The 15,164-nt window shown below is 39.9% G+C and overlaps 2 protein-coding genes across 2 annotated transcripts; both read right to left on the reverse strand.

Annotated features, from left to right (window-relative positions):
* Positions 1-362: 362 nt before the first annotated feature.
* Positions 363-1,653, reverse strand: LOC104881059 (uncharacterized). Its single transcript, XM_010659792.1, has 2 exons — positions 1,014-1,653; positions 363-853 (listed from the first exon to the last, which is right to left on the reverse strand). Exons 1-2 carry the CDS (start codon positions 1,651-1,653, stop codon positions 363-365), a joined length of 1,131 nt encoding a protein of 376 aa, XP_010658094.1.
* Positions 1,654-3,246: 1,593 nt separating this feature from the next.
* Positions 3,247-4,437, reverse strand: LOC104881058 (uncharacterized). Its single transcript, XM_010659791.1, has 2 exons — positions 3,824-4,437; positions 3,247-3,727 (listed from the first exon to the last, which is right to left on the reverse strand). The coding sequence occupies exons 1-2, from the start codon at positions 4,435-4,437 to the stop codon at positions 3,247-3,249; spliced, it is 1,095 nt and encodes a 364-aa protein (XP_010658093.1).
* Between the last annotated feature and the right edge of the window lie 10,727 nt (positions 4,438-15,164).

Raw genomic sequence — 15,164 nt, forward strand, 5'->3', positions numbered from 1 at the left:
GTCCGGATAGTGGGTAGCCCTATTTCTGTAGGAATGATTGCATCCATACCATATGTGAGGGCGAAGGGAGTATTTCCTGTCGGTCGTCTGGGTGTGGTTCAATAAGCCCACAGGACGCCGAGTAGCTCCTCTACCCACTTCCCTTTGGCTTGTTCGAGCCTCTTCTTTAAGGCAGTTACTAGGGTTTTGTTTGTGGCCTCTGCTTGTCCATTGCTTTGAAGATAACGCGGTGTGGAGTATAAATTCCGGATGTTGAGTTCCGAACAGAAATTCCGGAAAGTGATGCTATCAAACTGTGGGCCGTTGTCAGCTATAATGGTTTGAGGGATTCCAAAGCAGCAGATGATGTTCTTCCATACGAACTAGGTGACATCTTTATCCTTGATGCTAGCGTATGCTTCAGCTTCCACCCATTTACTGAAGTAATCTGTGGCGACAAGCAGAAATTTCTTCTGAGCAGCTGCGGCTGGTAGGGGTCCTACTATATCCATGCCCCACTGCGCGAAAGGCCAAGGGCCAGAAATTGGTTTTAATGTCTCCGACGGCGCATGCGGTATGGGGGCATGCCTTTGGCACTTGTCGCACCTTTTGACATAAGTTGCTGCATCTTTTTTCATTGTGGGCCAATAATATCCTTGCGAGTGAGCCCGGTGCGCTAGAGATCGACCTCCGAAATGATTTCCACACACTCTCTCATGTAACTCAACCAACACATACAGGGCTTTTGAGTGGTCTAGGCACCTGAGGTAGGGGCCTGTAAAGGACCGCTTGTACAGGTGCCCCCCGATCAGGGTGAAGTGGGCTGCTTGTACCCAGGTCTTATGTGCCTGCTTGGGCTCTTCGGGCAAAGTGCCTGTCCGGAGATACCTTATTATGGCTTCCGTCCAGTCTTAGCCATTTGCTTGGTTTGCCTCAATGGTATTGCAAGTGGAGGCTTCTGCGACGAAGGGGTTGGTTTGCACATGTATGGGCAATAATATGGCTTCTTTGATGGGGGAGGGAAGCGGCTATGCCTGCCAGGGCGTCAACGCGTCCATTTTCAGTTCGTTTAATTTTTTCGATTGTCCACTCGGAGAACCGTTGTAGGGTGTGTCTTACTTTAGTCAGATATCGCGCCATGTGCTCATCCTTAGCTTCGTATTCTTTCTGGACATGCCTTACGACGAGTTGGGAATCACTATAAACTCGGAGCCTGGAGACGGACGGGGCCAGGGCGAGGTCCAACCCGGATAGGATGGCCTCATACTCTGCTTCATTGTTAGAGGCGGGGAATCCCAGCCGGATAGCTTGCTCCAACTGTTCTCCTGTTGGGGATTGCAGTAGGAGCCCTACTCCGAATCCTGATGACCAGGAGGCCCCATCAACCTGCAAAGTCCACCACTCTTCTCCGCGTGGTTCCTTATGTTGGGCAGATCTTTGGGAGTATTCCACCACAAAGTCAGCCATTACCTGCCCTTTCATGGACAACCTGGGTTGGAACTCAATTCCATATTTGCTCAACTCTATGGCCCATTGAAGCATTCTTCCAGTCAGGTCCGCCTTGTGCAGGATGTTGCGAAGGGGCTGATCGGTGAGCACGACCACCGGGTGGGCTTGGAAGTAAGGGCGGAGCTTCTGGGCAGCGCTTCGAAGGGCCAAAGCCATTTGCTCCATCTTTGAGTACCTTGTTTCTACGTCAGCCAACGCTCTATTGACATAATAAACAGGTTTCTACTCCTTGTATGAGGAGCAGCGGAATAGAACAGAGCTAATTGCCCACTCCGATACAGCCAGATACATATACAATTTTTCTCTAGGGAAGGGACTGCTTAGAATGGGTGGTTGCATGAGGTAGTGTTTGATTTTTTCGAAAGCGCTCTGGCAACTGTCCGTCCACCCGTTCGCGCCGGCTTTTCGTATCGCTAGGAAGAAGGGTCGCAGTTCATCAGTGAAGCGGGCTATAAAGCGTCCTAGCACGACGAGCTTGCCTGTGAGGCGCTGTAATTCCTTTTTGCTCTTGGGGGGTGGTGTTTCCATGACTATCTTAACTTGATCCGGGCTAATCTCTATCCCCCTTTGGCTGACCATAAATCCCAGGAATTTGCCAGCACTTACGCCAAAAGCGCATTTGGACGGATTCAACTTCATGCCATACTTTCTTAAGAGGTGGAAGACTTCTTGCAAGTGGAGGGCATGTTCCCTTCGGGTTTTGCTTTTAACCACGATATCATCAATGTATACTTCCATTGTGCGGCCGACTAGAGGTTTGAAGATTTTTGTCATTAGTCTCTAATAGGTGGCGCCAGTATTTTTGAGTCCGAACGACATGACTTTGTAGCAATAAAGCCCATGCGGCGTTATGAAGGCTGTTTTCTCTTCGTTGGCCGGGGCCATGGGGATTTGGTGGTATTCGGAGAAGGCATCTAAGAAGGAGAGCATTCCTTGTCCGGCAGTGGAGTCTACAATTTGGTCTATCCGCGACAGAGGGAAACTGTCTTTTGGGCATGCATTATTGAGGTTGGTGTAATTGACGCACACCCGCCACTTGCCTTCTTTTTTGGGGACCACTACCACATTTGCCAACTAGTCCGGATATTCCATGTCTCTAATGAATCCGACTTCTAGCAATTTGTCAATCTCATCCCTGATAATCTTTTGCCTGTCTGGGTGGAAACGTCTGATCCTCTGTCGGACGGGTCTTGCTGTTGGCAAGACGTTAAGCCTATGAGAGACGATGGAGAGGTGAATTCCCTTAATATCAGAATGCGCCCATGCAAAAACGTCATGGCTTTGTTGGAGGGCATCTTGGATGTTTTTGGCCTCTTCCGGTGTCAAGAGGGAACTGATATGTGTGAGGTGAGTACTTTCTTCCGAAATCTGGATCGTCCGTAGGGATCCGCTGTCGGGGGATCTTTGTCCGTCAGACATCGGTAATTGCTATTGGTCAAGTGCGTGGGTGAGCTCAATAAGGGGTTTATCCTCTTGGCTGGTCCCTACTTCTCGCGCTATCTGATAGCATTGGCGAGCGGCTAATTGGCTGCCGTATAGGTCGATTTGCCCGTCTTCAGTGAGAAAGCTTACCATTTGATGGTACGTAGAGGGGATGACTTTCATGTAGTGCAGCCATGTGTGCCCCAAGATAGCATTGAAGGGTGATAAATCTTGTACCACCGAAAATTGTACGTTGAGAGTGACTGGGCCTGCTTGGATTGGCAGCACAATATCTCCCAAGGAGGTAGTCGCTGCTCCGTTGAGTCCAGACAAGATTCACCCAAGGTTTTTGAGGCCGGATAGATTGCATCCCATGTGGCTAATTACCGACGCTTGTAAAAGATCGGCCGAGCTGCCCGGGTCAATTAAGATGCGTCTCACGTCGAAGTCCCCCATCCCCAGGGATAGGATGAGGGCGTTGCGGTGAGGTTGTAATATCCGTGTGGAGTCTACTGGGGGAAAAATGATTGTCCCATCTATGGGCCGGGAGCCCCCACCAGCTATCCCAGGTCGTATGGAGTTGACGCGTTCATGTACCAATGCTGCCCGCAACAACCTCTGTCTCTTTCGTTTGTAGTCGTACTCCTCATCTAGTGGTCCTCCGTGGATATAGTTTATAACGGCTTTGGGAGCGGCTGGGATCCTGGGGGTTCCTGAGTTGTGATTTCGGGAAGTGTCTCTAACTCTGGCGTCTGAGCGGAGGTATTGCTTCAAATGTCCCGCTTTTATAAGCCTTTCCACCAAATAATGGAGGCTCCTGCATGTCTCCGTGGTGTGACCATGCTCCTTATGGTAAGCACACTTCTTACTATGATCCCTTTAGGCTGGGTCCGCTCTGAGGGGTTCGGGCCACCTGAAGTCGGACAGGTCTTGGATCATAGGGAGGAGCTTCTCGTAGGATATGGAAAGGGGTGTGAGGGGCGGCCGTTCTGGGCTGCTTTGTCCTTCCTGCCTTCGACCGGACAGCCTTGGCCGGTTTGGAAGTTTGGAACTTCTTTCCGTACCACTTCTGGATGTTTGACCGGCAACCAAGATTTGTTGGGTGGCTGCGCGCACGTCATCCTCCAGCATTGAGTATTTGCTTGCTCGCCGGAACAAGTCTTCCATCGTCGTAGGAGGCTTCTTAGCGAGCGACTCGAAGAATGGGGTGCCTGGACAAATGCTTCGTTTGAAGATCTGAAGGATAGCATCCATGCTGTAAGCCTCTACTTGTAACACGGCCTGGCCAAACCGCTTCACGAACTCTTTTAAAGACTCATTCTCCTGCATTTTTATGTTTTGTAGAGTGCTGATGTTCTGTTTATGCCGAGCGGAGCATAAGTATTGTCCCACAAAAGCTTTCGACAGGTCCCTAAAATTATCAATAGAGTTAGGGGGTAGGCGGTGAAACCATGAGAGAGCCTGCCCTTGTAAGCTGGCGGGGAATACTTTGCATAGCAGCGCATCGTTTCCTATATCGAGAGTCATGAGCTGTCGATAATGCATGATATGGTCGAAGGGGTCGCTGGACCCATTGTACGTGGAAAATTTAGGCATGAGAAATCCCCTTAGGGGGTCGTAATGAATAATATGCGAGCAAAAAAGCGTGGAGAGCATGTCATCCAGCCTTTTGCTGATGGAGCCAGTGGGTGGCTCGTTTGGGGGGTTTCTCCTAGCTTGTCATACTGCTTAGTGCGGGAGGACGTTCTGCACCATGGGTGTGACCAGAGGGTCAAGGTGCGTTCCCTAGGTTGTGGCTATTAGCGGCCTTGTCTTCCCAGGTCCATGTGGGCCTAGCCTCGCGCGCATCGCCTCCGACAATCCTTGGCCTTGAGTTTGCTCCTTGGCCTCTTGAGCGCTGACCACGAGAAGGTCCCGTCGATGAAGCCTAGATGCACAACACAACTTTTTCTTCTCTCAGTCTCGCTGTTTCCTGAAGGAGAGCCTGCATTTGTCACTCGCTCTCCAACTGTCTCCTTTCGATGGCTTCACGCCATTCGAAATAATCTTCGTCTCCCCTAGCCGACGAGCGGCTTTTGGAAGGTGTGGACATCGTTGCCGTCGATTGAATCAGAGCATTCCCACAGACGACCCCAATGTTGATGCCTTGCGTCCCAAGGATCCACGTTGCTGCCAAGTGGATGCACGCTTTCAACCAAGATTGAGTTATGGCTCAGCGGTCCTGCAAAAGATGTCCGGACAGGATGTCCGGACACACCCTCCGATGGTTTTGTTAGCCATGGCTCCAGAGATCAAGCTGTCGACCTTTTTTCAGGGATAGCAAGCTTACCTTCTTCTTTGTGTGAAGGCCCTTTTATATAATGTCAGAAGCTCTGCCTCCCTCTTTAATGGTAGGGAGACTTTTTGGCTTGTCATGATGTCCTCAAGGTGGTGGCAGGGTCATCATCACCCTGCAGGCGGCTGTCAGAGATCGTGGAGGTGACTTGCTATCGCTTCTGTCCTTTCGCTCTTCAGGCGGCGGAATGTGGGCCGTGGTAGGCTGTCGGGGATGACTCAGCAAGGCTTGCTCGTTACAGTCAATGATCCGGACAATAGGTCTGGATAGGATAAAGCATCGCCCGGGTATGATATTTAAGAGTGTCGTGCCTCCCCGGGGACCCGGATAGAGGTGCGCGCCACGTGTCCTCTTGGGGGGTACAGATAGAGTTGATCCCCACGTGTCATCGGGGGGGGGGGGGGGGGGGGGGGGGGGGGAGTGTCCCTACAGAAACCGCTCATCAAAAGCAAGTAGATGAAATGTTCTTCTACGGTTACCACTACCATATGAGAAAGCATGGTATTACAGATGATGTTCCTAGTCTTCCATCTTATGATGACGATGACACCATGCTGGGTCGCAATAATGTGATGGTCGGGCAAGATGTGCCTGATGATGTGGTGGAAGAATATGACTTCTCTATCTTTCTTTGTATAAGACATTTTGTGTAACACTTGGGTCCGTTTGGTTTTTACACTTTTTAATTGTCTAAATACATTTACTAGCTATTTTGGGTTTTTTTTTAAAATTATTTGGTTGTTTATTGTTTTTGACATTATGTCGTCTAAATTTGGCTTGTGTTGTTCATAATTGTGCCATAGGGCCTTCCCATAAACTGCGCCAATGTTGGTGACACAGCCAATGAGGGGATGATTCGTCTAGGATCTCAAATGTAGATGAAACAACCACAATGAACTCTGTCTAGATCTCCCATGACATGGACAGATTTGTCTCCTACACTAAAAGGATGTCCAAATAGGTTGTTCAGGCACACACCTCCGAAGCTTAAGTCAAAGAAATAGCTTTGGTAAGAAAAAACAATTTAGAAAGTGATAACATACCTTCCTTAAACCCTTGGATAACATTTTATACTCTTTCCTTTGTAACGCTTCTTCTCGAGCCATTAATATGCCATTGATTAAGCATTTCCATCGTTAATGCTCATGATTACTGTCTCATAACAGTTATTCTGTAGTAATGAGCCTTAAATTCAGGCATTTGACATCATAATGGTTGCGTTAATCAAGACGTTGATTGTCTATTGCAATTAGTGCTTTTCAAGCGTGCAACACTCGTGACATGGTTTGTTTGGATTGCCTTAATGTTTGGCTATAGTCTTTCACCCATAGGCACACTGACCATGCTTGCGTCGGACGTCCCTTTAAACAGACTTAAGTCATTATTGGACGAACTCATCCTGAACAGACTTAGTCTCCCACACTTATCACTAATTAAAATTACTAAACAACATTAAATAAAAAATTTGTTGTAAATTTTTTTTTATAAAAAAACTCATCTTAATTTAAAAATAATTATAATTAATTAAAATTAATAAATAATATTAAATAATAAATATTGAATATAAACTAAAATTTTGAAGCAAAATCATCATAAAATTCATCTTAATCTTTATCATTATAACATTTCAATAAACTTAAACAAAAGAGTTGTAGAGTGGGACGTGGGTTTGTATACATGCTGTTGTGCATGATCCTTGGGTAGTGAAGAATAGGTAAATGGGGTCCATATGTTGTTATGTGGTGCATCTCTTATTCAGATGGTAGAGAAAACAATTGTAATTGGTTCTTAATTAAATTACATATATACCATCCTTATTGGTTTGGTGTAGTGGAAGATCAATGGTTTAAACAAAATACGGATAAAGAAAGTAAAAAAGTTACAACAAAACTTTCATTCCGAATTTTATAGTATAAAGATATCAGGGTGATTTGATCTGCAACCATTTTTTTTTACTCTTTCTACCTGCCTATTAAACAAGCCAATTGATGAGGCACATTTTTTCACGTGGGTTCCCACTCTAAGGTAATATTTGCTTTTTATTTACAAAAAATTGGATTTATCACTAAAGTTTAGCTTATTTTAAAAGAAAAAATAAAATAAGAAATAAATTTCTAATATGACTTCTTATGCTTCTAGAAAAAGAAATGCTTGTAAAAACCACACCATCTAGAGTTAGGTTATCTATTAGAAATGTACGATGATAAGTATCTCTTCCATATAGTTATGGTCTCTACTACACGAATGAGGGAAAATATAACAATTAATAATTAATTAATCATGGATATGAGAATGATACATACAAATAAATAAGTACAAGTCATAGTAAAAATCAAATTACAAAAATTAACAAAATAAATAAATAAATAAAAAGCAAATTGATTTATTAAGTTACTTAGAAAAAAAAATTATTTACGACATAATTTTAAGAAAATTTGAAAGAATTTATTTGTATTAAAAAACAATTTTGAGTTGATGATTTCAATTCATTTATTTACAAAAAGTTTCAATTTATTTTCAATAAGTGATTTGATTTAATTTAATTTATATTCAATTTTCACGAAAGTTATTTACACATATTTTATCAAAAGAATTAAGAAAACTCAATCTGACAGTAAAGATGATTTTTACTTGCTTTTACTATAAAAATAATGATTTTTTACAACTTTATTTAAAAATATTTTGATTTAATTTTATTTAAGAAAAGTAATTTTTACAAATTGATAGAAAAATGTTTTTTTTTTTTTACATATTTATCTGGAAAATATGTTTCAATTCAATTTCATTTGCAAGAAAATTGATTTTTATGAAGGAAATGATGTTTTCAAATTTCTTTACAAAAATATTAAAATCCAAGTCAAATTTATTAGTAAAAAAAAATTAATAGGGAAATTACTTTTTACAAAATTGTTTCAAAAATGTTTCAACCTTTTTTTTTTACTTATAAAAAATAATGTGTGTATATATATCTACACATATACCTTAAGTAATTTCCGATCATCTAAATCATTTTAGGTCTTAGGATAATTGATTTTTTCATTGTTTACTACAACTTCTTAAGAATTTGTGGATTTCCTAGACATGGTTTGGAAAACTGAATTCATCTTAAGGTTTTAATCTAAAGCCTAATAGCAGATTGACAAACCTAAAAAAGTAACCACCCAATACCTTTTTCCTGCCCTAATAATGCCTGACACCAACTAACAACAAGCACAACCTAGTAAGGGATCAGGCAAACTACTACCAACCTAGGATAGACTAAAAACTCAAAACAAACCCGACTTCCCTTCCTGTGGCTCTAATACCATAGACACCCATTGAGGTAATATGCAATGAAATGATAGATTATGCCAAAACTCAAAACAATTTAAGAGAAATTGGAAACTAACATAGATATTAAATCATAAAGAAATTTAAAATAAAGGAACATGAAACTTATATATTACATAAGCTTGAAAATTACATAACTTGAAAACATACTTATAAAAATATATGATATCTTACAATGGAAGGGGATAGGAAACCTTTTAGAAATTTTTTAGTTTAAAGAGCTTACATCTTGAGAGAGAAAGAAGAGAGAAGAGAGAACTTAAGGCTTAAAATGAGTGAATTCTGAGGTATGAAAAATTTCCAGTGCTTACAAATGAGAAACAAGCCTCCTTAAATAGGCAAAACACATAATCTTAAAAAGTACAAAACAGACGACAAACCACTGTTGACTTTTGACTTTGGGCGACTGAATATTGCTTTCGATGGATTATTGTGTGCTTTTTTATTGCTTTGAACTGGATACTTGACTGTAGCATCACATGCAAGAGAAAAACTTATGTTCGGTGCTGAAATGACTTAAAGCTATCGATGGAGAATCCATTAATGGCAATAGGCTTAAGAGAAATCTTGACTTAATAACTTCACATGGTGAAGAAACAGGCTTATCTTGATCTTCTGATGGGAAAAAAGATGACATCATAGTCATCACCATTGTCCTGAAGATAATTAGTGGTAGAATCGTTAGATTCAACATAAGAGTCTTCTTGAGAAAAACTTGAGCTGCTTTGGTCTAAGATCTTCTAAAATTCTTGAAGAGTCTTGGTTGTGACAAGCATAGCTTGGAGTTGCTATTTCTTAAGAAAAAACTGGGACATGACATCTGATGTCAAGGTTTATGATGGATGCTTAAGGAAATATTGTTGAACGACATGCATTGAGGCATCGTTCTTTTAAGGCATCCCACCATTTAGTCTTAAAAGTCCTTCCAATATCTGGAAAGGCTACTAATTCATCTACTATAATGGTATAATCACATTGGACTATCCAAGCAAGGCCAAATTCATTAAAAAGGAATAGTAGTGGAGAGAATGCTGAAAGTTCTTTTGGGGTGACTAATGAACTTTTTAACAATTCAAAACCATCCAGGATAGGTTTTGGGAGAATCTTAATTGTGGGTCCAAAACAGGTTCACCAACTGTGAAACCAAAATGAAAATGAAAGTTGATGCTTAGATGAGAAATAAAACATCCATGAATGATGGTAGTCTTTGTTCTGGATGAGAAAAGCATTAAACCAAGCTCTCTGGTAGTCCTAATAGTTGAAGAATCTTGATTTAAAGGGCTTGAAGAATTCTTTTGAGAAATTAGGGTTTCCACCCCATTGGTTAACTGTGAGAATTTTGAAAATATAGCAAGTAGAGAATGCCAATTCCACACTGTTATACTTATTAGGATGATGCTTAACTTTAACTGAGCCAATTTCCACAAGGATTTGTTCATAAAATTCTCTTTTTTTTCAAAAGATCACCAAAGAGATAATGAAAATTCTCATGAAAAACTTTTGCGGCTATCTTTTTAGGATTTTCTTTGAAAAAATCTCTCTCAATAACCATAATAGTTTGATTGGGATCTTTTTGCCAATAATGTGATTTTGAAGAAAGAGGAGTAGGGTTGGTAGCCACCACAATTTTTTTGCTTGAAGCTAATTCCTTTTAAGAGGGATTAGCATCAGTAACTTGCTTAAAAGTCTCAAACCCAGTAATTATTGGAAATTTAGTGGCCTTAACTGGATTTGTAGGATCCGAATGATCATAATAAATGGACAACATTTTTTCAGAAATAGTTGGAATAGGGTTAGAATTAGAAGGGATAAAAGAAGAATGAAGCCTTGTTTCTTCCTCTTCCTATTCAACTTTTTGACTCCAAAGTATTTTTGGAGGAGCAGAGACTTGACTATTTTTAGAGAACTGGGATTCTGATGGTTTATTAGTGGTCTTAGATTGTTGGGTAGCTTTTTTAGGGGTCATGATCCTGTGAATCCTGCAAAATTCATGAGTTAGGAAATTAGGGATTGAGTTGTCATCTCCTTTAATGTACTCAATTTGAAAATCAAAATTACTTAAAATAGCTTGCCATCTTGCAAAAATATGTTTAGAAGCTATATTTTTAACATCTTTTTTCAAAACTAATTTTATTGATTTGCAATCAACTCTTAATGAAAACTCTTGATTCAAAAGATTATCTTGAAATTTTGAAATACATAAAACAATGCTTAAAATTTCTTTTTTGATGGTAGTGTAATTGAGTTGGGCATTATTCCAGGTTCCTCAAGTAAACCTAATCAATCGCTCATGGTTACCATTATTCTACTTAAGGATCCCACCATAACCAATATCTGAAGCGTCAATCTCAACAATCTTAAAAGCTTCAGGGTCAGCTAAGGCTAGACATGGTAAAGCCTTAAATTTAGACTTAATGGTCTTGACAAAACTATTGAGATGTTTCCAATGTTCTTCAATAGAAGTAGAATACACCAAAACATCATCAATATAAACAATGATGAAATCTAAAAACTGGTTAAAGATTTCATTCATTATGTTTTGGAATTATGAAAGGACATTCTTAAGACCAAAGGGCATTACATTCCATTCATAATGTCCAAAGGGTACAACAAAGGTTGTCTTATACCTTTCTTTTTCTGCAATTTGGATTTTCCAAAATCCTGATTTCATATTAAACTTAGAAAAAATCTTAGACTTAACTAACCTTTGAAATAGGTCTTTCTTATTTGGAATAGGATACCTAATCCATCTTAATGCATTATCAAGAAACTTGTAGCTTATTATTAGCCTAGGTGTTCCTATCTCTAATTCAGCCTGTTTCTGAACGTAGAAGGTTGAACAGCTCCAAGTGGACTTAGACTTTCTTATCAACTTCTTTTCAAGAAGATTGATTCGACTCATGGTAACTTAGCTTTAAAGGCGTATCAACAAAATTTATACCTTGAATACTATTACTAAAGTAGCCAAGCTACTATAGCATAGTGGTTCTAGGATCGTTCACTGGGAAGGGTTTTCGCAAACACAAGTGATATTCAAATAAGGAAAATAGGTGATTTTCTTATGGATGTTAGCTTTAAAAGAAGATGTAAATGTTTTAGAAAGATTTAAACTAATCTAAGCTAACATTAAAGACTAAAATGAAAGGGTGTAAAAACAAGTTTCTCAAATATAGGATAGCTATGCTCTGGCTCTTATGCAAATTGGAAATCTCAGGATAGGCTCCTCGCGTTGGGGTTGCAACTATGGTGATGCTTGCTTCCCAAACCGGTATGGATTTAGCAAATCAAGTTTTAATCATTTAAAATGGAAAAATAGATGGTAGTGAATTTCATCAATGGTTATTCACCTTAGACTTCCTTTGAATGGCTCGTAAGAGATAACTAATGGTCTAAAGCCAAAAGCTTACCAAATATTGGCAACTCAAAGTCATTCTAGGTGATAAACTCACCTTTCAATGGCCATTGAAATTGGTTCTAACGGATTAATGCAAAACTTGGAATTGAAAACCTCACCTTCCAATAGCTCGTAGGAGATAACTAATGGATAGAAATCCAAAAGCTTATCAAGTATTGGCCGTTGGAAGTTGTCCAAAGGAAATAAAAACCAAACTTTGCATTAATGAACCTTTAATGAAAAACGACTACCTTACCTTCCAGGTGCGAGAAATTTCTGTGGGAGTGCATCCAAGCCATCACATAACATCCATACTTTGAGAAACTAAAAGTTTTAGCCAATCATCCTTTGAGGAAAAACCCTCAAAGGCTGTTTAGCTACTAAGAAAATAGAAACGGGAGAGCTCTGTAAATATTCTAAGTGTCAAACGTAATATGTATTCTATATCTATATATCAATATATCAATCTATCAATATATCAATATTTGTTACAACGGATGCAAGGAGATATAAATAGAGAAGTTTTTCCAACCTTCCTAGCTAAGAAATCTTATGATTGGTGGATTACAAGGAGAAGAATGGAAATTTATACAAAAATATCCAAAAGAAAAAGAGTCGGCAAAAATATCCAATTTTCGCACGTTGCAGTTCCAATTTCGCACTTTGGTTTCAGGTGTGCGAAATTCCCACACTTTGGACTGAGGAATTCGCACCTTGATTTCCATCGTGCGAAATTGTCCCTCAGCTTGATGCAGTTGTCTTCCGGAGGCCATATCTTCCTCATTTCAGCTCCAAATCGTACATGGTTTGAATCGTTGGATTCTTGACTTTCTGAGATTTGAAATGGTATATAGAATGTAGAAAATGGACTTCGGGAAGTGCTCCAAAAGTGCCAAAGAAGACTGCAGCTGCTGTCCTCTATTTTCCTCTTTGCTTCCCTTTGCTTCTCTTTGCTTCTCTCCTTTTGTTGGCTTGCTTTGGTGTAGCTAAAAACTTGCTTTAACTTGTCCAAGAAGCTCCTCCATCATTTGGCATGCTTGAATTGATTCATAAGCTGATAAAAACATGTAAACTTGCCACAAAATGGTTAAAACCAATTACTAAGGACCTTAATGAATTAATTGGGTTAAATGAATTAATTGGGTTAAATGAATATGATTACTACTCAAAGGTGCTTAAAACCATTATAATTAGGTCTACAAAATAGCACTTTTTGGTAGTAATCACACCCCCCAACCGACTCATTGCTAGTCCCTTAGCAATGGAGGAGATAAAAACTAAGTAAACTATAATAATATACATAAAAGGGATCATGCAAAGCACTCCAAAAAATGATATGAGTGGCATGATTGGATCAAACTCTCACATGGAAAGTCAAGGATATAAAACTCAATCATCAATAGGAGCTATCAAATAAATTGCCTAGTCACAATTCATAAAGAGTAGGCATTATGCAAATTTAAGCTTCAAAATAATTTCCACTCCCAAAGGTCCAATCCTTACTCTTCCACAAAAATCTGTGTTATTTATTAGTTTCCGGATATAGTATGTCAAACTAATCTCTCCCCTCAACCTAGTTCTTTTCAAAGCTTAGCAAACTAATCAACCTCCAATAGGCTAAGAACGCACCTCTTTTCTTTCACAATTTTTTTCATGTAGGAGTGCAAAGCTTAAAGGCATTCTTTTCTAAATTGTCCATGTAACGGGGGTCCATCGATGACTCCCAACCAATCAAGGTTTAGGGCATCAAGCTTTAAGGATTTTTCAACCACTAACTCCTCGGATTTCACCCCGGACTTTTGAGAATGAATTTTAATACCCAAGCACCTACAATATGTTAAACTCCACCTATTCACCCATGTAACGAGCATTGAGGTCGGTGACTCCCAACCAATTAAGGCTTAGGGCACCAGGTTTTAAAGATTTTCACCATATACCCCTCAGACCTTGCTCGGGTTTCAAGGCAAGCAAACATTTTTCTTTTTCTTTCTTTTTCCAAAGGCTCATTGGCCTTTTACAAGGTGTCCCAACACTATTAAAATGAGGTCAAAGGTACCAAGTCTAAAATTTTCCTAAGTCAAGAGGGAAAAAGTTTTTCATCTTATAAACGGAACCTAGTGTGCACGGTGTGTGATAAGCTTAAAGTGGAAGAACTAAGCTTGAATTCAATAGAAGTTTCAACAATTCATCAACTTTAGTAAGCATAATACAAACTCTAAGACTATGGCAATAAGATAAGAATTTAATTTTTCCCATTTACTTTTGAGAATTTTTCCTTAATAACCATGGAGAGTAGAATAAAAACTTAAAAAATTTTAAAATTAAGCAAAAAGCAACTAAATTACCAAAATAACTTAGCATTAATAACAAAACTTCCTTCCTCAACTCTCCCCCCAACCAAGCTGAACATTGTCCTCAATGTGACAAAAGCGATTGAAAAATATGGAGGAAGTGGTACCTCCTGAGTGACATGGAGTCTGAGTCGTATAGGAGAAACCACATGTTTCAAAAAAAAACAAAAGAGTTAGTGAGTAGAGGAAATAGAAAAATGCCAAGTTTAAACAAAAATGATGTCTATATATGATGTATCATCAGTAATACATCCAATCCCAGAATATAAGACATCAAAACATGGAATTATCTATACTAATATAATAAGTAAATACAAAAATTAAAGAGATGAGCAAGTAATAGAAGGGTCCTGTGGAGATATGGTGGCCTTCTGAATGGGTTGGGTCAGGACATTGACCTCTGCTCTGGTAGTCTCCTTAAGTGGCATAGTCTCCTCTGCTGGAGCTCTCAACTGGAGCTATGAGCTTTGATGGTTTAGGGAGGTCAGAAATGGAGTGAGAGGCTTCATGTGTGTGATCCCAAGGTGCATGGGGTTCTCCTCTAGTCTTGGCCATGATTGAGATGGAGAGAGGTGGCTGTTCATGATTTCCAGAGAGTTCTCAAATGGTGCACGGGGGTGTTCTCTCCTCTAATGCATGTTCCTGAGGCTTCAAATAGAGAGGGAGGGACGGAATTTGGATGTTCACACGTTTAAAAACTCTTTCAGAAGTCGAAAATGGCTTTTAGGAATGAAAAACAGAGTCTTGGGTGTTTAAAAATTGGTTTAAAAGACATTTGGACATTTTCGCACTTTTGCGCAGTCTATCTTCAAACAGCCATAACTTCTTCGTTTCAAATCCAAAT

Source organism: Vitis vinifera, chromosome 12 (genome assembly GCF_030704535.1).
Source record: "Vitis vinifera cultivar Pinot Noir 40024 chromosome 12, ASM3070453v1".
NCBI classification, from domain to species: Eukaryota; Viridiplantae; Streptophyta; class Magnoliopsida; order Vitales; family Vitaceae; genus Vitis; species Vitis vinifera.

Coding starts and splice junctions, on each gene's coding strand:
- LOC104881059 (XM_010659792.1), bottom strand. CDS start 1,653: ATGGAGCAAATGGCTTTGGCCCTTCGAAGCGCTGCCCAGAAGCTCCGC. Junction 854..1,013: donor ACGCGTTGACGCCCTGGCAG/GCATAGCCGCTT, acceptor ATCTCCGGACAG/GCACTTTGCCCGAAGAGCCC.
- LOC104881058 (XM_010659791.1), bottom strand. CDS start 4,437: ATGACTCTCGATATAGGAAACGATGCGCTGCTATGCAAAGTATTCCCC. Junction 3,728..3,823: donor CAAGACCTGTCCGACTTCAG/GTGGCCCGAACC, acceptor GGAGACATGCAG/GAGCCTCCATTATTTGGTGG.